Raw genomic sequence first — 24,443 nt, forward strand, 5'->3', positions numbered from 1 at the left:
TGTCGATTTATCAGGGTCATCCTACTCTCATTCTATGGTTTATCAGGGCCATCCTAGTCTCATTCTGTGCTATCAGGAGTGGATGGAGCGCGTCCAGAGAGTGGCGCCTTGCCTTCCAGCGGTGCCTTCGACACCATTCTGGCCCGTGTGGTGCGCAGTGGTGCCAGAGTGTCTTCGTACCCCTTGGGTCTCTAGTTCCCTGCCCCTTTCCTCCAGATTTCAAAGTTTTACCCCCTGGGGAGTGCGTCCTGTCTGTATTTCTGGAGGCTCCGGCTGCTCCGGGGCACTGTGGGCGTCTCCAGGCCTGATACAGGTACTGCCGGCGCCACCAGGGTCTCGACCTCTTTGGGGTTCTACGCGGAGCCCCTTCTTTGCGCTGGCGGCTCCACGCTGAAGCGCCTCCTCCGCCGCCAGGGGCCGCCCGGAAGCGGGGCTCCCCAGGCGCGGGGCGGGGCGCGGGGCGGGGCGCGGCAGTACCTGGGCCGCTGGAGAGCTGGGGGTGGGCTCTCCAGGGCAGCCTGCGGGCCCCCCCAGATCCGCACCGCCAGACGCCGGGGAGCTCTGGGCTCCGGGCGCAGAGGCTGTGCTGTCACATGGGCGGCGGCGACGGGGCCGCATTTAAGCGGCCGGGGGACGGCGCCCGCCTCCAGCGCGTCCTCGGGCTCGGCTCCCGCCGGGCGCCCAGCTCTCTGCCCTCTGGGGGCCCCGCGCCGCCCCCGCCGGGCCATGCGAGCGCCGGCCCCGCCGCGATGAGCTCGCACATCGCCAAAAGCGAGTCCAAGACGTCGTTGCTGAAGGCGGCGGCGGCGGCGAGCGGGGGCAGCCGGGCTCCCCGCCACGGCCCTCCCCGGGAGCCCGGTCTGCCCGGCCGCCGGCTGCACGGCGCCTATCCCGGCACACCGCCGCCGCCCGGGGACCCCAGTTCGCGGAGGCCCCTCTGCCGGCCGGCCCCGCGAGAGGAGGGCGTGCGGGGGAACCGGCGCGGGCTCCCCTCGGCGCACAGCAGGCCCCGGGAGGCGCTGCCGGCCGTGGCGCCCCGACCTTCGCCGCCTTCGCCGCTGCCGCCGGCCCGCGGGCGGGACGGGGAGGAACGGGGACTGTCCCCTGCGCTCGGCCTCCGGGGCTCTTTGCAAGCCCCGGGCCGCGGGGAGTCCGCTCCAGCCGCCGTGTCCGAGGCGGACCCGTTCCTCCACCGGCTGCGTCCAATGCTCAGCTCCGCCTTCGGCCAGGTAAGGGCCGCGCCTTCCACCAGCGCTCCCAGGAAAGGCGCTCGGGAGCCTGCAGTCGCTTCTTGCCCATCGCCTTTCTCCCCCCGCCTGCGGCCCCCCGGGTCACGCCTCGGCTTCTCAAGTCCTCCCCCGGCCCGGCGCCCTTGCCGGCCTTCCTCCTCCCCCGAGCCTGATTCAGCACCCTGTGCGCTGTCCACGCTTCGGGCCTCTTCTGAGGAGGCACCATCGCCTAGCTGCCTTTCACCAGCCGGGATCCTCCAGCCCTGGAAGGGAGCAACCTCCACAACTCACCTGGACACTTGCAGGGGTCAAGGAGGGGCGTTCGGAACAAGTGGTGCCAAACCCACTCTTCTGGCCTCTGGCCTCTGGCCACTACCACCAGTGAGCGATTGAAGAGAGCAAGAGTTTGGAGTCTGGGGGCCAAGAAAGGGGGCTTCAGAGCACAGGGGCTAGACCTTAGCCATTGCCTTTGGTGGCCTCACAGGCCTGGGAAAAGAGAGATTTGGGGAATAGGAAAGTTAGAAGAGCTGGAAGGAGACTTGACAATGTGATAAAAGAGGTGTCTGGGTTGGCATGGAGGAGCTGGACAGAGCACTGGCTCAAACTGGGACTTCGGGGTGTTATAAGGAGGTTGTCACCCCAGCAATGCCATTGGGATGGCAATTGGGCAGTTTTTCAGTTATAGAACATGGGGTAACACCCAGAGGCACCTAGCCTGAATAGTTGTGCACTCTAGTGGCAGGAAAGGTCACCAGGAGGGCACCTAGTGCCTTTTGTTTCCCCCCAGACCTTTCCCTCAAGGTCCCAGGCAGCTGGGCATGTGCCCTTCACAAACAGCCTTGTAGTTAGAACCCAGGTCTACAGTTCTGGGGTTTGCCGCCAGGGAGAGAGGCTCAGCAGAAAAGAACCTGTGAACTCCTGAGCAAAGCCAGAATCTCCCCTGGTCCTGAGTCCCTAATCAAGTCAAACTCATTGGCGCCGCAGTGAGACAATTCTGCGGCAGCCAAGGAGGGTGTAATGCAGAGGGCTGATCAGAGTGTTTGGACGCTGTGGGGGGAACAGGGGCCTCAGTGCTGCCATGCTACCAGCTAGCGTGAGGAAGCCGTTTCAAGCTCCTGGCTTAGCCAGGCTAGATCACAATTCCAAGGAGGCCGTGTGTGTGTTTTGCTTCAGATCTGCACGTTCCTTTTCTAAATACTCCTCTGCAGTGGCTGAAGCTGGCGGCAGAGGTCTGACATGAAGGCAGCTGCACAGGGATTCAGGTTGCTGTGGTGGAGTGCAGGGCAGCAGTGTGTGGCTGTGCCCCTGCGGGGTGCCCTCATTAGCTGTGAGCTGGAAACAGTTCTCGGAGCTGGCGTTTGGATGCCGAGCTGTGAGTTAGTGCAGCGATGGGTCGAGGAAGAAGTTCACTGCAGTGGTTGATGTACTGTGAGGAGGTGGGGGGGGTGCAAGGGCAGCAGTGGTGTGTGCAGTGCGGCTGGGTTGCAAGAGGAATGCCCGGTTGTTGACTCAGTGACACCCATTATTCAATTAGCAAATGTTTTTTTTTCTTTCTTTTTTAAATATAATTTATTTTGTCATTGTCGAGAATATACACAGCAAAACAGGCACCAGTTCAACAGCTTCTGCGTGTACCGTTTAGTGACACTGCTTACATTCTCCAAGTTGTGTAACCATTCTCACCCTCCTTTTCTGAGTTGTTCCTCCTCCATTAACATAAACTCACTGCCCCCTAAGGTTCCTATCTTTCAGCTGCTGTTGTCACTTTGATCCCATATGTAGTTCTTAAAAGACTTAATGCTCAAGGCAGACTTTTTTTTTTTATTGTGCTTTAAGTGAAAGTTTACAATTCAAGTCGGTTTCTCATACAGAAACTTATACACACATTGTTATGTGGCTCTAGTTACTCTCCCTAAAATGTGACAGCACACCCCTCATCTCTACCCTATATTTCCCATGTCCCTTCAACCACCTCCTGTCCCCCACTGTCAAGGCAGACATTTTTTAATAATTAAGTTAAACTAGTGTTCGGTTTTAAGAAGACTTCAGGGGATATATTTGGATTAAGGTTTAAAAGTTATCTCAGGACAATAGTTTCAGGGCTCAGATATTTCTTGAGCACCCAATTCACACCAGGCACTTTGCTAGGCACTAGGGAGACAATGAGGGCCCTAGTGGTGCAGTGGCTAAGACCTCAGCTTCTAACCAAAAGGTCACCAGTTCAAATCTATCAGCCACTCTTTGGAACCCCTATGGGGCAGTTCTATCTGCTCTGTCCTGTAGGGTTGCTCTGAGTCAGAATTGACAGCAACAGTTTTGGTTTTGGTTAGGGAGATGGTGGAGGAGCCCTGGTGGTGCAGTGGTTAAGTGCTCGGCTGCTAAATGAAAGGTCAGAAGTTTGAACCGACCAGCTACACGGAGGGAGAAAGATGTGGGAATCTGCTTCCATGAAGATTGACAGCCTTAGAAACCCTGTGGGGCAGTTCTGCTTTGTCCTATAGGGTCATTATGAGTCGGAATCAACTCAATGGCAATGGGTTTGGTTTGGTTTTTAGGGGAACAGCAGTGGACAAGACAGCCAAGGTCCTGGCCATTTTGGAGTTTACGGTCTAGCAGTTGGGAAAGTGTGGGTAAATGGCCCAGGATCACACGCTTTCTGGTCATTTAGTTTGCTGGTAATCGGAGTTGGCTCCTGGGAAAATAGAGCCCTTTCTTTCCAGTCTTGTTGGATTTGCTGGCACAGGCCCTTTCTGAGCTCAGAGCATTCCAGCTAAATGCTGTCATTCCTTCTTCTACTTTCTCAGTCATTAAAGGGAGAATATTCTCCAGCCCAGTGTTCTGAAATGTCACCAGGGTCACCTGAGTCAGGAGGAGCTGGAAGGTCCCATCAAATATTTACTACCTTCCTCTGGAAGCACTTGCCTCTGGGACTGCAAGCTTTTTCTTTAAAGCCTGTAACAGTCATTTGGGCTTCCTGTGGTCACCTCCAAGGTACCTGTTTAAACAACAGCAACCGCAACAAAACCCACGCTGGGACTTTTGTGTCAAGCTACAGTCACCTGTGACAGAGAGGAATTAGGCTTTCTTTTCCTTCTCTCTGCATTGAGATTTCTGTCCTTAGAGACAGGACAACCAGCAAGAGAAGGGAAATGGGACCCTAAAGACAGAAATGTTCAGGTAGCATCTACTTAAGGCAAAATATAGCCCTGGGGAAATATATTTTCCATGCCTCCCAACTTCCATTTCTTGACCTTTAGGTTGCTATGAGTCCATATTGACTTGATGGCACACAGCAACAACAGCAGTGAATTGCTTAGCCTCATTAAGCCTCTGGTATTTTTAATCTACAAAGCAGGGATAATCACAGCACCTCGATGGGTTTTTGGGAGATTAAATGGGATATGGAGAAATGTAAAGAGTTTGGCCCAGTGTATGGTGCAAAGTAAGGGCTCTATCAGTGTTAGTTATTATTGTTGTTATTTTTAACTACCAAAGGGCTATCTTGGACATCTTTCTTCTCGTTTGTGATAGAGTTGGGGAGATCCAGGGTTCATGGTGACCCTGAAGGTGCCCAGATGGAGGCCTACATTAGGATGAACAGGAATTAGGATTCTCACCGTAACCTTGCAGCGCTTCCTTGCCGCCTGAAGGGAGACGGCGTAGTTTTGAGGCTGAGACATGGGATGGTGGTTTGGAACATGTAGTAGAGCTGCTAGTTCCAATCCCAGCACTGTCACGTCCTATCTCTGTTACTTTCTCTTTCTGGTCTCACTTTCCTCACCTAGAAATAAGACCGACAAAACTACTTTGCAGAGTTATTGCGAGGCTTACACAAGATGAAGGATGTTAGATGGCTGGCTCTGAGCTGGTGCTGGATAAAGAACACCTTTCATTAATGGCACAGTTAATAGAGTTATCGCCTGAATAATGGCCTTTGTACGTTGCTTCAAAAGCTGCCTGTGAAGGGAGGAGTTGAATGTCAAAGGGCATTTCCTACTTCCATCTTTCTGCCCAGTTAAGGGCATGCCATCCAGCTGCCTGGAGAGAAGATGTAGTGTCAGAAATTAACTCAGAATAAGCATGGTCTGGGACAACTCTTGGCTTTGGATCTTGGAAAACTATTTTAAGACTAGGCTTTCTGCTCAGTACCCTAAGCTTGGGAAGAAACACCCCTTGCAGAGGAGGCAAATGCTAATAAAACTTTCAGCTGAATCCTATCCTTCCCCTTTCTTAACTGTAGAAACTTCTCCTCCACTTTGGGTAGGCTATCCCCATTCCCAGACTGCTTTGCACATAACGTGTTCTGACTATTTAATAAACAAATGAATGATTGGTATTCCCAGCCTGTGGACTTCAGAAGTTTCCTACTTCTCCTGGTTTAGATGGAACCTGGTGGCTAGTGGTTAAGAGCTCGGCTGCTAACCAAAAAGCTCAGCAGTTCAAATCTACTAGTTGCTTTTTGGAACCCCACGGGATAGTTCTACCCTGTCCTATAGGGTCGCTATGAGTTGGAACCGACTCCACAGCACCTAGACACAATAACATGGTTTAGATAGATCCCTAGTGGCGCAATGGTTAAAGCGCTCAGTTTGAACCCACCAGCTGCTCTATGGGAGAAAGAGGTGGCAGTCTGCTTCTGTAAAGATTTACAGCCTTGGAAACTCTATGGGGCAGTTCTACTCTGTCCTATGGGGTCACTTTGAGTTGGGATCGACTGGATGGCAGTGGGTGGTGGCGGTGTGATCATTTAGATAGAGAAGAGAGACCGTGATGATTTGGGCACTAACAGATTAGACTAGTCTTTCTAGAATGAGGGCTGTGTGTATTACTCACTCTGCCCTGGCCAAGTCTCTCCCTACTTCTCTCTGAAAGGGCCAGAAGTCCTACTCCCTTTTCTCTGGGGTCTGAGGAGGAGAAGGAGAAGACCAACGTGTGGTTAACATCAGCCACAGGAGATAGGAGTGGCTGGGAGTCAATTCTGGTGAGAGTCCTCCAGGATACCTGTTTTGCTGGTAGCTGTTTTTAGAAAGCAACAGGGACACTTGAGACCTCAGCCTAGAGCCAGCTAAACTACTGACAATTTTCTCATTATCTTGCCTTCACAGCAACCTGTGAAGGTTGACATTACCATCCTCGTATTTTAGAGATGAGAAAAGAGACTCAAGAGAGGGGAAGTGACTTGCCCAAAGGTCACACAGTAAGAAAATGGTAGGATTGTGTGCTACGACTGCTAACCAAAAGGTCAGTAGTTCGAATCCACTAGGTGCTCCTTGGATACTCTATGGGGCAGTTCTACTCTGTCTTGTAGGGTCACTATGAGTCGGGATCAACTCAGCGGCGACGGGTTTGGTTTGGGTTCTTTTGGTGATGAGAATTGTGGTCTGCCTGTCTCCAAACATACCTGTCTCTGCCACACCATGCTAGTTTGGTGGGAAGTCACTAGGAGTAGGTCCCCTATTTCTCATGCTACCACCCAGCTTTCCCCAAGTGTCTTAGCACTGGGCCGGCATCCAAGTTCAAATGCTGGTGATAGAACTGGGCAGGGCCGAAGTCTGGCTAGCCACCTAATCAGGAATGATCAGCAGCAGGTTTGTCCTTCTCATCTCTTTGATCCTGTTATTACATTCCCAAACTCAGAGTGTGGCTTCCGGAGGCCCAGGGCTTGCTGCCACAGTGGGTAGAGGGGGTGGGGGCATGTGACCTGCTTCACTCCTCCATTCCTAAGGAAGCCCCTGCAGTTCAGCTGTTTCTTATTTCCTGCTGAAGGTCAAGCCATCTGCCCCCTGCCAAGGTCACCAGCTCGCCCCTGTCACTTAGGACCACCACTGCTCCACCTACCTTACCCCAAATAGCTTATAAGTAAGCACTGAAGCCTGAGTCTAAAGACACCTGGACCCCTTGTTGCCCTTAAGCCTGTAAGCTACTATCAGCCTCCCTTCTCCTTCCCCCCTTCCACCAAAGCAAGATGGGATTTATTCAAAGTGCATGATTTTTCCATAGGGGCCTGGTTTCCTTGTCTTCATTCTCCTGTTTCCAAGGACAGAGGCATAACCCAAGGTCACTAAGCTAGTGCTGTGCTCTGGGCTGGCCTGCAGGGGGCAGGAGTCACCAGGCCTGACTGAGTGGGTGCCCTGCTGAATGAATAAATGCCTTACCCACACTGACTGACACCTGACACTCAGTGCAGGTGGTCCTTTAACACTAGGCTGGGTGGATAAAGGATATTTTCTCCTGCCCAGCACTGTGCTAAATCCTTTGCATGTTTTATCTCATTAACTCCTCATAATAGCCCGATGTGGGAGGGTCTATTAGAATCCCAGTTTTATAAAGGAAGCTGAGGCTCAGAAAGGTTAATGGTCTCGAGCTCACATAGTTACTAAGTAGCAGGGGTAAGATTTGAGCCCAAGTCTGACTGACTGCACATTCTGAGCTCTTAGGGCCTGTTTCAGTGGTTTCTTAACACTGGCTTAATAGTCACCTGGGGAGTATTGTTAAACAGCACTGTTGTCGAGAGTCCATCTAGACCTTGTACATCAGAACCTCTGGGAAGTGACCCGTGATTCTAACCTGCAGCCAGCATCGGGGAACCTCTGCTTTCCACTGTATTGCCTTGGCATAGATGAGCCTTTTAGTTTGTATGGAAAGGTCTTGCACCTGGAGCCTAACCACGCTCCCCTCTGGGGTCCCTGGTGATGAGCACTGTCTTTTTGAAAGAGTCTGCAGAGGGCCACTTTTCTAGATCTTGTTGACAAGTTTTTCCTGATCCCCCAGACTAAGTCATAGCTCTGTTTCACATTCTGGGGTTCCTGTGTTTCCTCTTTGTAGCATTTATCTGAAATGTAATGAAGTAATCGTGTTTGCAGCTATTTAATATCTGTTGCTCACCTGCTAGCAGGCATGATCCCTGGAATCAGCAATGCCATTTCTCATTTTCTACATTTCCCAGAGCCAGGCACAGTGCTGGGCACATACATATTGGGCAAATTATACGTTCTGTTTTCCCTTTTAAACGTGTCAAGTACCTGTCAGTGCCATGCATTTTCCCACATGCGTGTTAGAAGCAAGTTAGGGGCATCCCCATTTTCCTGCGGAGGGAACGGCAGCTCAGGAATGTGAAGTGATTCCCCAGTCAGAAGCCGGCAGAGCCAGGACTCAGCCCCAGGCCTTGAGATCCTTCCCATCCTGAGTCCCTTGCTTTTCCGCGTGACCCTGCCTCCAGCCCAGCCCTGCGGAGGGTCTTTCCTGCTCTGTTTCTGAGGAAGAGTTCAGGGTAGGTCTTAAGAAGGCGTTTATGTGGGCTGTGCTCCACCTGGCTCCCTGGCACCTTCCACTCCTTTCCTGCTTTTTTGGCTCCAGGGCCCCTCGTGCCCGCCTGGTTCCTCCCTTTGTCCCGAGAAGGGGGCCTCTCCTTTTCCAAATTCCCTTCCGGAGGTTTGGCCAAAACTAGGCTGCCCAGTCACTCTCCTGATGAATATACTCCGTCAGCAGCAGCAACACAGCCGTCAAGAACCACCAGGGACCTCCTTCCCCAGCTCTTCAGGAGTAAGCCCGTGGCACCCTTGGGACAGCGCCCCCACCCATCTCTTCCCTAGTGGGAGCTCTGACCAGCCACCCAAAGCTGGACAAATCGCCCCTGGGAAAGTTGCCTCTCTGGGCTGAAAATGCCCTCAGCTGCGTCTGTCAGTTGGTTGCCTCAGGCGTATGGGGAGTTTTGCTTCTCAGTCTCTCTCTCTCTGGTGCCCCCTGCTGGGAAAAGCTGGGTGCAGGGAAACAGGGGCCCTGCATCTCTCGGGTAATCTCGCTGGGGCTGTAGGTCTCCAATGTGACATCTGAGGCTGGAGATGAATTCAAATCAAAGCCGGTGCCTGGAGGGACAGGGAAGACCCAGTCGCTTAAAAAGTTCCAGTGTGGGACCTTAAAGATGGCTTTGCACACCCAGCGGTGGAAGCAGAACTGTTCTCTGCTGGTCGCTCAGCTGTGCTTCCAGCCCCAGAGCCTCATCCCATTGCAGTGACGAGGCAAGTGTGAAAATTGGAGCGTGATGGATACGTCACAAGATCTCCCAGGCCCTCACTGGAGCTGCCCGATCTCATCCAACTGGAATGGCCAGGGGGCAATTAGGACACGGGTCTGTCCAGCTCAGTGCTCATGAGAAGGGGCACACATCTCCCTGGGTGCTGGCGTATGCATGTGTGTGTGAATGCTCACACAGGACTGGGAGCTGGGAGGCACCTTGGCTTTGGGGGCCCAAACTAGCCAGCTTCCCCTTCTGGGGCTGCTGGCCTAATTCCCAGCCACAGCTGCCACTCTGAGCCCCCCTCACCGAGGCAATCTCCCCACAGATTTGGCAGTGGGGAGAGGAGGGGCCAAGGGAGAGGAGAGAATCGGAGAGGATTCAGCTCTAATCTGATGTAGAGAATCTGGCAGCCTCCTCCAGTACTGCCGCCTCTGCCCTCAGCTCTCAGGGCTGTTTCCTCTGTGCCCTGCACCCTCCCCTCCTGCCTTCATCTCCTTGAGAAAGTGCCCAGGAAGTTAAATCCCCCCACAAACACACACACAATCCACCACCCCCACCCCAAAAAAATCAGAGCAGGAGCAGGCAGACGAGTGAGAGAGCACGCACACGAGAGCAGGCTCAGGCGGGTCCTGGAGGAAGTGCGGCCGAGGCACAAGAGGCTGGGGTTGGTGGTGGCCAGGACTAAGGCCTCCTAGCCCCCTAGGAACCTCCTTCATGGACCCGGGGATCTGGAGAGGGGCTGCCGCAGCTTAGGATGGGCAACTGTGTCAAGTCTCCACTGAGAAATCTCTCAAGGAAGGTATGTTTCTGGAGTTCCGAAGACCTGGGTGGGGTGGGGTGGGGGGTGGGGATCTTGCCATCTGTCTCAGAGGTGGGCGTGTGATGCTTTCTACCCTTCCCTGGGGCTCTGTCCAGAGCTGCTTCCCTGCTTCTGCCTCCAAACACCATCTTGCGAACAGCTTCTAATGTCCTGTACTGAGCTGAAGCTGGGACTCAGGGCTGTGTGGAGGACTGTGCTTAGAAATCCGTACAGGATGTAGGAGAGAAACTATAGCTTTGGGGCTCTTGGGCCTTCAGATGGAGAGGGTGGGTTTTTAGAGTATCAGGATGTACACCTTTGGCGCTGACGGGGTCAGAGAAGCATTGCATTTTGTCCCTGCTGCTGTTTAGATTCCTTCCCAGCAGTGGGACCGGGGGCTCATTCATCTTCACTGGAGGGTCTCTGACACTCTGTGGTGATCGCTCAGCCTTCAGAATTGTGGCTTGTAAAGTAGATCCCACGGCTGCTGAAACGAACCAAGCAGGGTATCCCCTTCTATCCCTAGTAATTCCTGAGGCAGGTCAGAACATCTCAACTAGGACCAGATTGGTTCAGGGCCCAAGATTGTTTCAGTTAATTAATTGGATGCTCAGGAAATACATTGTGCAGAAGTATGTTTAAGCTGATTTGTGTAGTGGATTTATTGCTTACAAACTAGGATAATATTCTTTTACAAGAGTTTCTTGTAAGAAGTTATAAGAGGGCTAGAAATACAGGCAGAAGCCACTTGAAACAAAACCGTATAGATACAAGTCCAGGCTTGCATGAAGGATACCCTAGAGGTAATTATTTACCTTCCAAAAGGAATTCTTGCAAAAGAATATTATCCTAGCATATAAGCAATAAATCCACTACGAAATCAACTTATACGCATGTCTGCACAACATATCTCCTGTGCAAACAATTGCTTAGTGGACACAATCTTGGGTCCTGAACCAATCTGGTCCTAGCTGAGATATTCTGACCTGACTTCTCCCTGTATTTCTAGCCCTGGTGATGCAGTGGTTCAGTGTTCAGTTCTACTCTGTCTTAGAGGGTCGCTAGGAGGTGGAACAGACTCAACACCAACGGGTTTGGTTTGTTTCTTTTTTTTTAGTCAGGACATAGAAGAGACTCATGGGCATTATTTGAAGGAAGAAGGACTGATAGAGATGTTTACCTCCAGCTCTTTCATTTTCTTGCTGGATTGCTGGTCAGAGAGGTTAAGTGACTTACCTGAGGTCTCACGTTGGTTCCTGGTGCATCTGCCCCCAACACCATCCTACCTTCTCAGTCAGTCTGACAGCCTCTCGATTTAGGGCATTCCAGGCTTTTCTGCTTGTTGTCTTCCTCATTTAGCTAAGCTGCTCACATCAGATTCCTCTTAAGCTTTGCTGTTCCTTGGATCCTTCTGAGGGCTGATAGTTTCTTCTGTGCCTTACCCCCATCATCTGTCATCTCCGTAGGGGAGTCTTCCACATAAGAGATGCCCTCCCCACTGTTGCAGAGAAGCAGAAATGGATCTGAATTCATCTAGATGACCACAGGGCTGAAAGCCTTCCCATGGGTTCTATCCAGAGCTTTGAGAAGTGAATTTAAGAATAAGAGTCATCCTTCTGTCCCACACCACCTAGCTTTCCTCACATAGCAGAGTGCTAAGAGTCAGACGGCGTAGGTCTCCTCTTTCCAGCCACATGACCTTGGGCAAGTTACTTAATCTATTTGTGCCTTGTTCCCTTACCCATCAAGTGGGGACACTAATATCTACCTCCTAAGGTGAAAGAAAAAAAAATTTTTTTTTTTTTTAAGGTGACTGTACGGAAACCCTGGTGGTGCAGTGGTTAAGAGCTATGCTGCTAACCAAAACGTCGGCAGTTCAAATCCACCAGGCGCTCCTTGGAAACACTATGGGGCAGTTCTACTCTGTCCTATAGGGTCGCTATGAGTCGAAATTGACTCGATGACAATGGGTTTTAAGATGACCGTGAGGACTAAATAAAGTGCAATGCACAGTGCCTAGCATACAGTATTCACATAATGTATTATTGCCACCGTAATCTTAATTTTTTCCCATCTGGGTTTTAGAGAAGTGAATGAGAAGAGAAGGAAAAAAGGAGAGGTTTTGTAAGGAGTAAGGTAAAAGGTCATAAAACATTGTATTCAATTCCTCGTTTTCATATTAACAGTAATTAATTGCTTTTTACTGAGCGTCTATTTTTTTTTTTTTTTGAGCATCTACGATGTATCTAATAGTTGTTATCTCATTTGGTCCTTTCCAGGAGGTAGTTCTCTTGCCTGTTTTATGGAGAAAGGAGCTGGACTCAGAGATAAGAACTTCCTGAGTCACACAGCCAACTGATAGCGGAGCTGGGCTTTAAGCCCTGGTCTGTGTGAATTAGAGCCGGGTTTTGTTTGGTTTTGTTTTTCTGTCTCTGCGCCTCTGGCTTTCTCCGCCTGTCAGAAACGTTATTCATAGATTCCTGACTCTGACCTGAGGGGCCACTAGTCTAAATTCCCACTTGGTGTAGAACTCCCCTCCCTTGCCTCAGACCAGTGCTTGCTCTTTTGGCCTCTCCTTGAATGCCTTCAGTGAGAGGGAGCTTGTTACCTCTCTTCTCTTGGCCAGCTTGTGTTGCTAGAAAGCTGTTGGGTCATGAGGCACGCTGGCCCCTCCTGTTGCCATGCCACACTCAGGACCTGTCTCCTTGGTGCCAGGAAACATTGTCACCCCGTGGGCCACTGCCCACTTGGCGTCCTGAGTGGTAGCTGAGGAGCTGGTAATGGTGAGAAGCAGCCTGTCCTAGGCTCTGAGCAGCGCAGGACCCTGCTGTCAGGTGCCATCGCTGGCTGGGGAAGACAGCAGCCTCCTGGGGCCACTTGGTGCCAAGCAGTATTAGAATCAAGAGATGCAGTGGAAATTCCCCAGCCACCAGTTGTTCCCTGTTGGTGGGAGCAAATTCTTCCCCATCTCTTTCATTTCTTTCCTGATTGGCAAGTGTTCTCCCACTTTCTCTGGAACCAGAAGTAATGCCTTCTGGCACCAGGAGTGTCTTAAGTTGTGTCATCTTCATGGCCACCAGCGTTGTTGTTGTCATCATTGTCTTCGCCATGGCAACTCCATTCATTTGACTCTTACCAAGCTCTAGGCACTAGGCAGAGCTCCTTATGTGCAATAGCTTATTTATTTCTCACACGACTCCTGTGAGTAGACAGGAAGGAAACTGAAGTACAGAGAGGTGAAGTGACTTGCCCAAGTTCACGCAACAGGCAGCAAGCAGCAGAGCCAGAATTTGCCCCCAAGACTGAGTCTGAAGTCAGTACACTGTTTCTCAGAGTTCTCTGCGGTTTGCTGCCTCTTCTTTCCTAGGATGAGCCAAGCTCACAAGATTCAGCGAGAAACAAAATGGTTGATTCCCTACAAACATCTCCTGAGATCGCTTCTGGGGTTAGGCCACTGTAGAATCCAAGCTTCCTTTGATCCACCCTCTCCATTGGGAAGGTCTGTCTTGTTCTACCCTCACTCCAGTCTGTCTCCTGGAGGCCTGTGAGTGTAGTAGAGGCTCTGAATCTTAGCTCTCTTGTGTGTCAAACCAGAATGGGCCCTTGATCTGCCTGACATCCCTCAGATTCTGAGATTACCTGAACTGTCGGCAGTTGAAATCCGCCAGGCCCTCCTTGGAAACTCTATGGGGGCAGTTCTATTCTGTCCTATAGGGTTGCTATGAGTCGGAATCGACTTGATGGCACTGGGTTCTGGGATTTGGGACCCTGTTGCACTCATCACATGTGAGCCTTGGGCCGAGGTCCTTCCCCTGGGTCTAAATTGCTTTCCCTTAGAGGAACCGGAATACTGCTTCTCCCTCTCTAGACCTGGAAGAGGCTTAGGAATTTGGAAGGGAGTGTTGAAGCTGTCTACATCTGTAGCCCCACAGTGCAGGGCTTGGGGAGAAGCATTAGAGGACAGGTAGGGGTGGTGGGATGTTCTGCTGCTCAGCCTGGGAGGACAGGCTGCCCTGGGTCTTAGGATCTTCTCCTAGGAGTGGCCTTCTTTGAACTGGAGGCGCCTGTCTGGAATTGGAGTACAGCAGGTTGGAAGGGCAGGGTGTGTACCTCTGGGGTTCTCAGGCAAAGACACCCTCAAAGTTTCTGCTGCCCTATCCCTCTTCTTATGGAGGGATCCAAGTTCGGGGCCAAAGGCAGAGTACCCTGCCCTGGCCTCTGAGAAGGCACCGGCCATCCTGAAGAGGCCCGGGTAGAGGAAAATGTTGTGTCTGGATGGTGCTGGTAACCTAAGGGGCAGACCTAGGGGCAATGCTGACTTTTTATAGCTGCGTGGGAACAGTCAGGGGAGAGGACGAGCTGGCCGGGCCTGGGAGCACAGCTATACTTGGTAAGCAGCAACGGCTCTGCCTCAGCCTCCAGAGGTCCAGCACGCTGGGCCGGGCAGGGAGCCAGGGAGAGTGGGCAGGAGGAGGAGGAGAAGTGCTTGACGGCCTAGTCACCAACCGGGTGGAATTGGACCCACAGATACGCTCTGTTTGGTCCCCCTGGGGCTTTAGTTGGTGACCCAGTTATTTTCTGCTTTGAATTTTTTGTCAATACCATGTGTTTTCATTAATGGAAGCATGCTGAATCATTGTGTCTGAATTTTTGGTAGGTAGTATGGATCCCTGGTGTCATAGTGGTTAAGGACTCTGGCTGCTAACCCAAAGGCTGGCAGTTGGAATCCACCAGCCGCTCCTTGGAAACCCTGTGGGGCAGTTCTGTTCTGTTCTGTAGGGTCTCTATGAGTCGGAATTGACTCGACGGCAACGGGTTAACGGGTTTTAGTATGGATTTTTTTTCTTGCTCCCTCCTATAAGCCTACCCTAAGTGTTTGGTGGTGCATATGAAGTACCACTAATTATACCTCAGAATCTCCACTGCAGTCTATTGGTACATATGTATGACAAATAAAAACTTTCAAAATTTCTATTTTTCCTACCAAAAATTCAGATACGTCATACAATACCCTGTGAAAACAGTGATTTGCGGCACACGCCTGTTTCTTTGGTTTCAAACGGTCATAAGGGCCCTTGCCTTGTGGCAGCATGCACTATCAGTGGGACGGCAGCTTCCCCAAAACCCCAGAGACTGAAAAAGCTCATGGTCGCTATATGTACCGCCAAGCACAAAAGGGATTGAATCAGAAGGTCTGGCAGTACTGGGCTGCGTTTAAGTAGCACTGGCCCTTCATGCAGTCACACTGTCCACCCTGCCCCAGCCCCCACTTCTTACGCCCTGCCTGCTTCATTCCAGCCTCCTGGGCTTGCGGCCTCTGGTCTCGCCGGCTAGCTGAGCCTGTTCCCTATGCTGCCAGCTCTGATTCCCCGCCTAGCCTTCCAGTGGGGTCCGAAGTCTGTTTGGTAGCTCAGAGAAATGACTTTGCGCCGGGGATTGAGTTGGGATGTTGGGAACATCTCGGGGAAAGGATGTTATTCCGTTAGTCTCTGAGTGAACACTTCCTGTTGGTTAGAACAGAAACTTTGTCTGCTTCTCTCTCTGAGCTGCTGCATGCACACAAGTGTGTGATTCTGTGTCAATGTGTGTGTGGTATGTGTGTGCAAGCCACATGATGGGTGTCACAACCAGGTCCCTCTGGAACATCGGTTTCAGTCAAGGATTGGAGACTCCGTCTGGTGGACCGAGCTGAGGGCTGCTCCCATACATCCTGAGGGCTCTGTGCACCCCACCATTCACTCTCTAGGTCCTTCTCTGGAGGAGAGCCCTTCCAGGACCAGGAGTCAGGCTGGGGCCAGGCGGGCCCACCTGGGTGGGGAGGTGACAGTCCCCTCTCTTTTGTGTTTGCTTGGTGCTGGTGAAGATGCGTCAGGAGGAGAAGACCAGCTACACGGTGGTGCAGACGAGTGAGGAGGGGCTGGCTGGCGCTGGCGAGCTCCCTGGACCACTCCTGACGCTGGCCCAGAACTGCGCTGTCATGCACAACCTGCTGGGCCCTGCCTGCATTTTCCTGCGCAAGGGCTTCGCTGAGAACAGGCAGCCTGTACGTAAGTTGGCCAGGTGGAGCCAGCTCGGCTCGGCTTTGCAGGGCGTGAGAAGGTGCTGGGAAGAAGAGGGGTTCCATACGTAGCAGCCTCGGTGCCCCAACAGATACACCTCAAAACCCCAACTTGTGAATCTTGTCCCCAAAGTCTCCCACTCATGGCTGCAAAATACTGGTGAGTCCACACCCATCAGCAAGAAGTAATAACAGTAGCTACTTTGTGTGTGTGTGTGTGTGTGCACGCGTGTGCACTTACTGTGTGCCAGGCACTGTGCTAAGTAGTTTGATGGATTGTCTCATTTAAGCCTCAAAGCAACTCCAGGAGGTAGGTACTATTGCCATCCCCGTTTTACAGGTGAGGAAACGGAGCAGTAACATGCTCAAGGTGACAGCTAGCAGGTGGCAGAGCCGGGATTCTAACTCTGGTACTCAGACTCGAGAACCTCCTGTGTGCTGAACAACAGTACCCTACGTGGCGATGTCCCGTAGAATTTTTCTCGATGATGGACGTGTTCCAGAATCTGCACTGACCACTACGGTAGCCACTAGCCACATGTGGCCATCGAGCACTGAGGAATTGGATTGAAATGTGCCTCGTGTGACTGAGGAGCTGAAGTTTTAATTTTATTTCATTCAAATTCAAATTTCAATCACCACACGTGGCTAGTGGCGACCTGTTGGAAAGCCTCCTACAGGTATCACCAGGAGGCTGACAATGATGATGGCAAACATTTGTAAGATCCATTCGTTGAAGGCCACGTGCTAAACACTTGACATGTCTTGTCTCATGAAATGCTCACCAGGGCCCTGTAAGGTGGGCATTGGTGTTAACCCATTTTACAGAGGAGGAGACTATGGCTTGGAGAGCTGAAGTGACCTGCCCACGGGCCCGCAGCCAGGAAATAGCCCATCTGGGCTTTGCACTTGGGTCTGTCTGCCTCCAGAGGCCAAGCTCGTCCCCCTGCTGTGTGTCGAGGAGAAAGAAGTGTGTCTGTGCTGCATTCCCACCCGACCCTCATGACAGTGCACATGGTTTTCCTGCCACATTGTGGGCACGTCCCCAGCTCCGTCCCAGAGGACAGCACACATACCCCCACTGCTGCACGTGGGGCAGGGAGTGATTGAAGGCCAGGGCCAGGACTCAGCCACAGCAGCTCCGGCTGCAGGCATGCTGTCAAAGGACGCCTGCGGGTGGTGCGAACAGTTAATGCTCTTGATTGCTAACCAAAGGTTGGTGGTTCAAGTCCATCCAGAGGCACCTTGGAAGAAAGGCCTGGAGATCTACTTCTGAAAAATTGGCCATTGAAAACCCTGTGGAGCACAGTTCTACACCTGGGGGTTGCCAGGAGTCAGAATTAACTCCATGGCACAAGTGCTATGGTCATACAAGGAGTCCGGAAAGGGACGGCATGAGGGTCAGCAGCACCCTCGTCTTCTCTAGTACTGCAGAAGTGGGAGGCTGGTGGAGGGCTTGAGGGGCAGGAAAGGACTGGTTATGTTTAAGTAGTTTGTCCTAGTGAGTGTGCTGTGCACATTTGTGTACATGCATACTCACTCGCTCCCTTGTACTTACTAGTGGTAAAAAACATCCTTTCGGTCACCCATGATCCATGTCTGGCTGGGAACAGGAGTGGCATACCCTGTGCCATGCACTGGACAAGCTTGAAGGCCAGTGGCAGTCCAGACAGTCATCTCACAGAGACATGCAGATGTCAGGTGCTCCCACTCGCAGCTGGAAATGCTACCTCAAGGACCCGGTAGCTGCAGCTTGCCCATTCCAAGCTCCAGCTCACACATACCCTCTGCACTGCTCCGCCACACACAGCCCCTTCTGAGCTCTGGGTCCCGTGCCTCTGTTTGTCCCACGAGATGTTGCTCAGGAACCCCTCCCCTTTTTAAAAGACCTCCAGATTTTCCAGGTACCAGTGTGCTTTGCTCTGGGGCAAGTTCAAGGTGGGTGAGCACCCATCCTGGCCCTGTTGGCTAGAACAGTCCGTGTGCAGCTGCGGTGCCCTCAGCTCACTGCACGTGCCCACACCTGTGGTGGACGTCCTGTCTGATGGGCTCCCTGCCCAAAGGCAGACAGCTGGAATATCTGGGGAGAAGGAGCCCTGTAGACCTGTTTCGAAGCCTACTCAACAGGTCCAGGTGGGCACCGTATCCATTTCATGTCAGTCTGTCTCCCTTCTGGGCGGGCCTGTGGCGGCTGTCACCTTACCCACCTCGGCCTGCCCTGTGCTTCCTCTGGGCCTGCTCTCTGGAGACTGTACTGCCATCTGTTCGGATGCCAGGACCCAGGGTTTCCTTGAGTTCCCAAGGAGACCTGGGCACTGCTGAGACTGGAGATGTGTGCTTGAGACCCTGGCAGCAGCCTGAGCCACTGGTGGCCTCCAGAGTCCTGGGCTGTGTCCTGTGACAGGGCAGGGCGTAGGGATGGAAGCCAAATGGGAACAGATGGGGCAGTGCCCAGAAAGCAGGGCACAGCCCCAGTTTTGCTTCACGTCCCCAGCCTCTTCCTCCTCTTCTCCCCTCTTGGGCTGCCTCTCCAACCCCTGCCTTCTCTGCCCTCACAGGCATTACGTTTGCAGGCCTCTTCTCCCCTGCTCTTCCTGGTTTCATTGGGTGGCGCTTTCTTCTCTCTGTGTGATCTCCCACTGACCTTGTTTTATCTACAGGTCTCTGCCTCCAGACCAACTTTGTTTCCTGACATGTTCTCATGTCTGGAATAGGGGCTGGGGGTGCAGAGGTTTGAAGCCCAGGCTGGGTGGGGCAGTTGGGTCCTTGGACATCTCCTGTCCAAGGCCCAGGAGCCTCCATGTCTATGAGGGATATGAGACCACCCCTTTTTTCCTCAAGGACACGGTCCAGGCATGCCTGCATTTTCATCATCTGCCACCCAGCGTCTGTTCTCGCTTGGATGGGCCCCCAAATTTGGGCATTTTATGACTTCCACGCCCTTCGCAGCTGCTAATTAGACATGTTCTTTTGTTTCAGGACAGATCATTGCGACCAGAGGAGATTGAAGGTAAACTTGGCCCTTTGGGTTACAGGGCTGCTCAGCCCTCCAGGAAGGTGTGGGAAAGGAGGTTGGTGGGAAGGGAGGCTGAGATACCTTGGCCGCCTGGGAAAAGGGCCTGGTACAGAGCAGGGCGTCGTCTGTGGAGCCAGCCACTGGAGGAATAAGCAGGAGGCAAGAGACATGCTTCAGGGTCCTGGCAGCCCCAGGTCCTACTCTCCTAGCGGGTGGGCCCTTGGGCTACCTTTCCCTGGCCCCCAAGGCTGTTTGGGGGGCCCCACCCCCAACCACATCCACTCTTGTTCTCTTCCTCAGAGCTCCGAGAGGCCTTCAGAGAATTTGACAAGGACAAGGATGGCTACATCAACTGCCGGGACCTGGGCAACTGCATGCGCACCATGGGCTACATGCCCACTGAGATGGAGCTCATTGAGCTGTCCCAGCAGGTCAACATGAACCGTGAGTTCCTCCGCACCCTCACCCTCGCCGTCCTCTGCAGTCAGACAGGCCTGGGCCCACTGCTTTCCAGCTCGCAGGGACCTGGGGCAAGCCACTCACCCTCTCTGAGCCTCAGTTTCCACACCTGTAAAATGGGAGTTGTAATAGGGAAGGTGGAAACACTGGTGGCGTAGTGGTTAAGTGCCACGGCTGCTAACCAAAAGATCAGGAGTTCAAATCCACCAGGCGCTCCTTGGAAACTCTATGGGGCAGTTCTACTCTGTCCTATAGCGTCGCTATGAGTCGGAACATACTCGACAGCAACAGGCAGGCTAATAGGGGAGGTAGAGCGTAGAAAGACCTGTACAGAGTACAGTAGGTGATACATGTAAAGCAACCCAGTACCTGGCACACAGTAAGAGCTGGAGAGATGCATGCTGTTATTATGATGTTTTTTCCTGCCTTAGTTTGGGTTCTCCCATAAGCAAGCCTGAGACAAGGATTTGAGTGAGTTGTTTCTTTGGTAGGTGAAGGAAAGCATTGGTAGGAGTAGGGAAGTGAGACATAGAAGGGCCAGAGCACCACAAATTGTACCCTCAAGCAGCTACCACTGTGGGTGACTGGAGCTTAACCCTGCAGGGGAACTCAGGGAGTTAGTGTAGAACACCCGCCCCTCAAGCCCCTACCTCTCCTGCTGGGTATTTATCCCCCAAGTCCTTTCAGTCACTGGTTGAAGGCTCTGTGAGCAGGTGAGTGAGTGTCAGTTCACCAGCATTTCTACCTACCAGGAAAGCCAGTTGGAAGTTGAGCTTCTCTTTGCACAGTGGTAAGGCTTGGGGTATATGGATGAGACAGCCATTACTTTGATTTTTCTGCTTATGTGTGTGTATTTCTGTCTCTCTCTGGAATGCTTTGGCTGTTTCTGTGACCCAGTGTGTCTTTCTCCCATCCACATTTACCTCTCTCAACTTCCTGATCTGTTCCTTATCCCTGGCTATTCCCCTGAGCGACTCCTTGACAGACCACCTGTGTCTGGTCACCTCTCTGTCCTCATTTAGCCTTTAGTTATGCCTTGGACATGGCACAGAGCAAGTCAAGGTGGGGTTGGCAGTTCCCTAGGTTGCCTAGTTAGAGATGGGGGTTGGATAGATGGGTGACCTAGCCCTTTCCTCTGTCCCCAGTGGGTGGCCATGTGGATTTTGATGACTTTGTGGAGCTTATGGGACCTAAACTCCTGGCAGAAACAGCAGATATGATCGGAGTAAAGGAACTGCGAGATGCTTTCCGAGAGGTGAGTGATGGGCAGTGGACAGATGGGGGTGGGTGGACTATTAGATTCCCAACCCAGGATGGCTACTTGAAAAGAGGCCTAAGTCCTAGACCAAGGGAGGGAGCTTTGATGGAGAAGGGTCTCTGGAGAAGAGGGGACAATACCAAGACCCTGGAGAAGGAGCTCAGCCCTGGGATCTGCTGCTGCCAGTCTCTGTGTTGTAGCTACCACTCTCTCCTTCCTGCCCTCTCTAGTTTGACACTAATGGTGATGGGGAGATAAGCACCAGTGAGTTGCGAGAAGCCATGAGGAAGCTCCTGGGTCATCAGGTGGGACACCGAGACATAGAGGAAATTATCCGAGATGTGGACCTCAATGGGGATGGACGAGTGGACTTTGAAGGTAGGTGGGGCTTGGAAGTGGGAGAGAAGCCCGGGCAGCAGTGGCCATCTCAGGAGCCCTCCAACTGTGTACCCATCATGCAACCATCAATCCGTCCCTTCCCTTCTGTCTTCCCACCCCTCCATACATGCACCCTCTAATCCACCTCCCATTCCTACAATCATCCATCTGTCCTTCCATCCATGCATCCAGCCATCCAGCCATTCATCCATCCATCCACTCAGCCATCCATCTTTCCATACCCATCCCTCCATTTGTTCAAGCATTCATCTTTTCATTTGCCCTAATGTCTAGTCATCCATTCATTTATCTCTGAACAATCATCCATGCAACCACATATTCACACACTTATCTGACCATGTATGCATCTCTCCATTCTTCTGTACGTTCACCCATGCATTCATCCATGTACTCATCTAGTTAATATACTCGTCTCTTATCCATCCATGCAGCTAGACTTCGAAACTTTCATTCAGACATTCATATATCTGTATCCATCTGCCCATACTTCTACTCAGACTTCCATTAACCTGTTCGTCTATCTGTACAGTCATTTCTCCATCTGGCCCCATCTACTCATCCATCCCTGTGTCCATCTGTCCACCCATCCATCTGTCCATCCACTCATGCACCCATCCATGGTAGGTATTTTCTGAATACCACATTCCTAAACCTGACACTCAGGCCCCTCTGATCTGACCATAGTCACCTCCCCAGCCATAGCTCTGCCATTCCTCACTCTCAGTCTACCTTCAAGCCATACCAACATACTCATGGTTCATGAACCTACTATGTTCTCTTTTGACTCCAGGCATTGAATATGCTGTTGTTTATTTTATTTTATTTTTTGTCAGGATACCTTTTATTCTGTTCTTTACTTGGGCTAAATTTTATTCCTCCTTCAGAACCCTGCAGTGGGGCCTCTTCCTCCAGAACCTCTTCCCTGGTTCCCAGACTGAACTTCCTCTTTCCTGGGCTTTCATAGCACCTCAGGCTTACCCGTGTGCTTCACACTAACCCCCAGCAGCTCGTTATGGTTGCCTCCCCACTTGACTCTGAGCTTTCTGGGAAGAGGAACCACGTTTTATTGATTTTATTGTACTTCCTCTATATCTCAGTATCTGGCACATAGCAAATGTTCAGTAAATGTTTTTTAAAGGTGTCAATAATGGTAATGACAGTTATCATTTACTGTACACTTAATATGTATCAGTCATTGTACTAAGTCACTTTATACATATTACCTCATTTAATTCTCACAAGGACTCCATGGATTTCACTAGTATTACCTCCTGTGACAGAGGAGGAAACTGAGGCTCAGAGAAGTAATACAGCTCACTCTGGATTGCTTAACTATGACAAAGCAGAGCTGGGGCCTAAACCCAGGCCTGGAATCTCAGTCACTACATGCTGCTGTGCCTGACACCATTTGCAGCATGGCACTGTGGGATGCAAGGGGGAAAGGCAAAGACTGCACCAGAAACCTGCGTTCAGAGCAGAAAGACAAGACAAACACCTAGATGTGCCAGATGAGTGTGTCCAGAACACACAGGATGGAGGCCCTTTCCAGGGACTGGTTGGCCTTCAAGGGAGGGAAGAGTATGGAGAGAATGAGCAGAGGCTTTGCCACCACCAAAGCTTCTGAAATTCCCAGGCTGCCTGCATCCAAGTACTTGCTCACCACACGTGGCAGCCCTTCCCTGAGAGCCCAGCTCCCCCATTCATTCTTCCAACACAGAGTGCATGCCCATTACATACTGGGGCCTGATCCCAGCCTTGAGGAGCCCAAGACCGGTAAGGGTAACACAGACACAAACAGTGCCATCCGCGCTCTGTTGGGGAAGTAGAGCAGGGTGTGGAGTAGCGAGGGGGCAGCCATGCCAAGCTGCCGGAAGTGCTTAGGGAAGGCTTCCTGAAGAACGTGAGAGAAAGTGGAGCCCTGAAAGCTTGAGTAGGGGCCACGAGGTGAAAAAGAAGGGCAGGGGGGCAGACGGTAGGAAAGCTGGGAGGTGGGCAAGCAGGAATGAGAACAAGAGAACCTGCCGCCCTTGAGGCAGTGAAACGAGGTCTGGGGGTGAGCAGTGAGAGATGAGGCCGGATGTCAGCTGGGCCCAGACCAGGGAGGGCCTGAGGCCCTATGAAGGCATTGGATGTTATCTAGTGGGAGCCATGGGAGGTTCAAGCAGGGTCAGATCTGCAGATTAGAAAGCTCACAGTCATTGTTGTGTGGGAAATGGACTACAGAGGGCAGCATGGATGTGGGAGACAGCAGGAGTCGGCCATAGCAATGGACAGCAACCATGGATCTGAGGGAGGCATGTAGGTAGTGTCCTGGGCCTTGACTGCTGCTTTCCCCTACTCCTTCCTGTCCCCTCCCAGAGTTTGTCAGGATGATGTCCCGCTGAGTTGGCGAGGGCGCCTCCGGGACTGCCAAGCTCCGAGAGGTGGGGAGAAGAGGAGCCAGAGCACGCCTCACCCTGCCGCAGCCGCCGAGAGCCCAGGATGGACTGGCGGATGGGGCCTGCCTGCAACTGGGGGAGGTGACTACCCCGGACCCCAACCCCTCCGCACTGTGAAAGACTCACAACTCCTGCAACTGGAAAGGGGGCGCCTGCCAATGAGGAGGCCACAGTGCCAAGCTGGCCGAGGTCATGCCAGGCGCCAAGTGCCATGAGCCGCTGATGGCTGGGTGGGCCAGGGAGCCCACCAGCAGACCCCACACAGCATGTCTGCCCTGGGGCAAAGCCTCGCTGCCCTTCATAGCTCGGTGCCCGTCCCAGCTCGCCTCAGCCCTGTTATCTCAGAACCAATAAAAATATTTCCACAAGGAAGGCAGCAGTGGTGGTCTTTGCTTCTTGGTCTTGGTTAGATGACACATACATTTCCAAGCACCAGAACTGGCTGAACATTCTGCGTCCAGCATTTCACCAGGCATTTGCTGAGTATCCATCATGTATCCAGCGACTTTGTCTTAGTTACCTTGTGCTGCTATAACAGAAAAACCCCAAGTGAATGGCTTTAACAAGAGAAATTTGTTTTCACAGTTTGGAAGGCTAGAAGTCTGAATTCAGGGCACCAGCTCCAGGAGAAGGCTTTCTCTCTCTATCAGCTGTCGGGGAAGGCCTTGACATCAATCTTCCCCTGGATCTAGGAGGTTCTCAGCACAGGGACCCCAGGTTCAAAACACACACTCCGCTCCCAGCTTTTCTTTCTTGGTGGTAGGAGATCT

The 24,443-nt window shown here is 52.2% G+C and overlaps 1 protein-coding gene across 4 annotated transcripts; it reads left to right on the forward strand.

Moving 5' to 3' along the window:
• The first annotated feature begins 388 nt into the window (after positions 1-388).
• Positions 389-24,037, forward strand: CABP1 (calcium binding protein 1). Of its 4 annotated transcripts, XM_049866005.1 has the most exons (7): positions 9,285-10,045; positions 15,909-16,088; positions 19,083-19,113; positions 19,420-19,563; positions 20,724-20,833; positions 21,067-21,214; positions 23,594-24,037. In XM_049866005.1, the coding sequence occupies exons 1-7, from the start codon at positions 10,001-10,003 to the stop codon at positions 23,617-23,619; spliced, it is 684 nt and encodes a 227-aa protein (XP_049721962.1). In that variant the 5' UTR covers positions 9,285-10,000; the 3' UTR covers positions 23,620-24,037. The 4 variants fall into 4 exon arrangements, with proteins under 4 accessions (XP_049721958.1, XP_049721959.1, XP_049721962.1 ...); XM_049866001.1 differs by lacking the exons at positions 9,285-10,045; positions 15,909-16,088 and adding an exon at positions 389-1,229; XM_049866003.1 differs by lacking the exon at positions 15,909-16,088 and having other exon boundaries at positions 9,297-10,045.
• Positions 24,038-24,443: the final 406 nt, after the last annotated feature.

Source organism: Elephas maximus, chromosome 22 (genome assembly GCF_024166365.1).
Source record: "Elephas maximus indicus isolate mEleMax1 chromosome 22, mEleMax1 primary haplotype, whole genome shotgun sequence".
Classification (NCBI taxonomy): Eukaryota; Metazoa; Chordata; class Mammalia; order Proboscidea; family Elephantidae; genus Elephas; species Elephas maximus.

Coding starts and splice junctions, on each gene's coding strand:
- CABP1 (XM_049866001.1), top strand. CDS start 594: ATGGGCGGCGGCGACGGGGCCGCATTTAAGCGGCCGGGGGACGGCGCC. Junction 1,230..19,082: donor TCAGCTCCGCCTTCGGCCAG/GTAAGGGCCGCG, acceptor CTTTTGTTTCAG/GACAGATCATTGCGACCAGA. Junction 19,114..19,419: donor GCGACCAGAGGAGATTGAAG/GTAAACTTGGCC, acceptor TCTCTTCCTCAG/AGCTCCGAGAGGCCTTCAGA.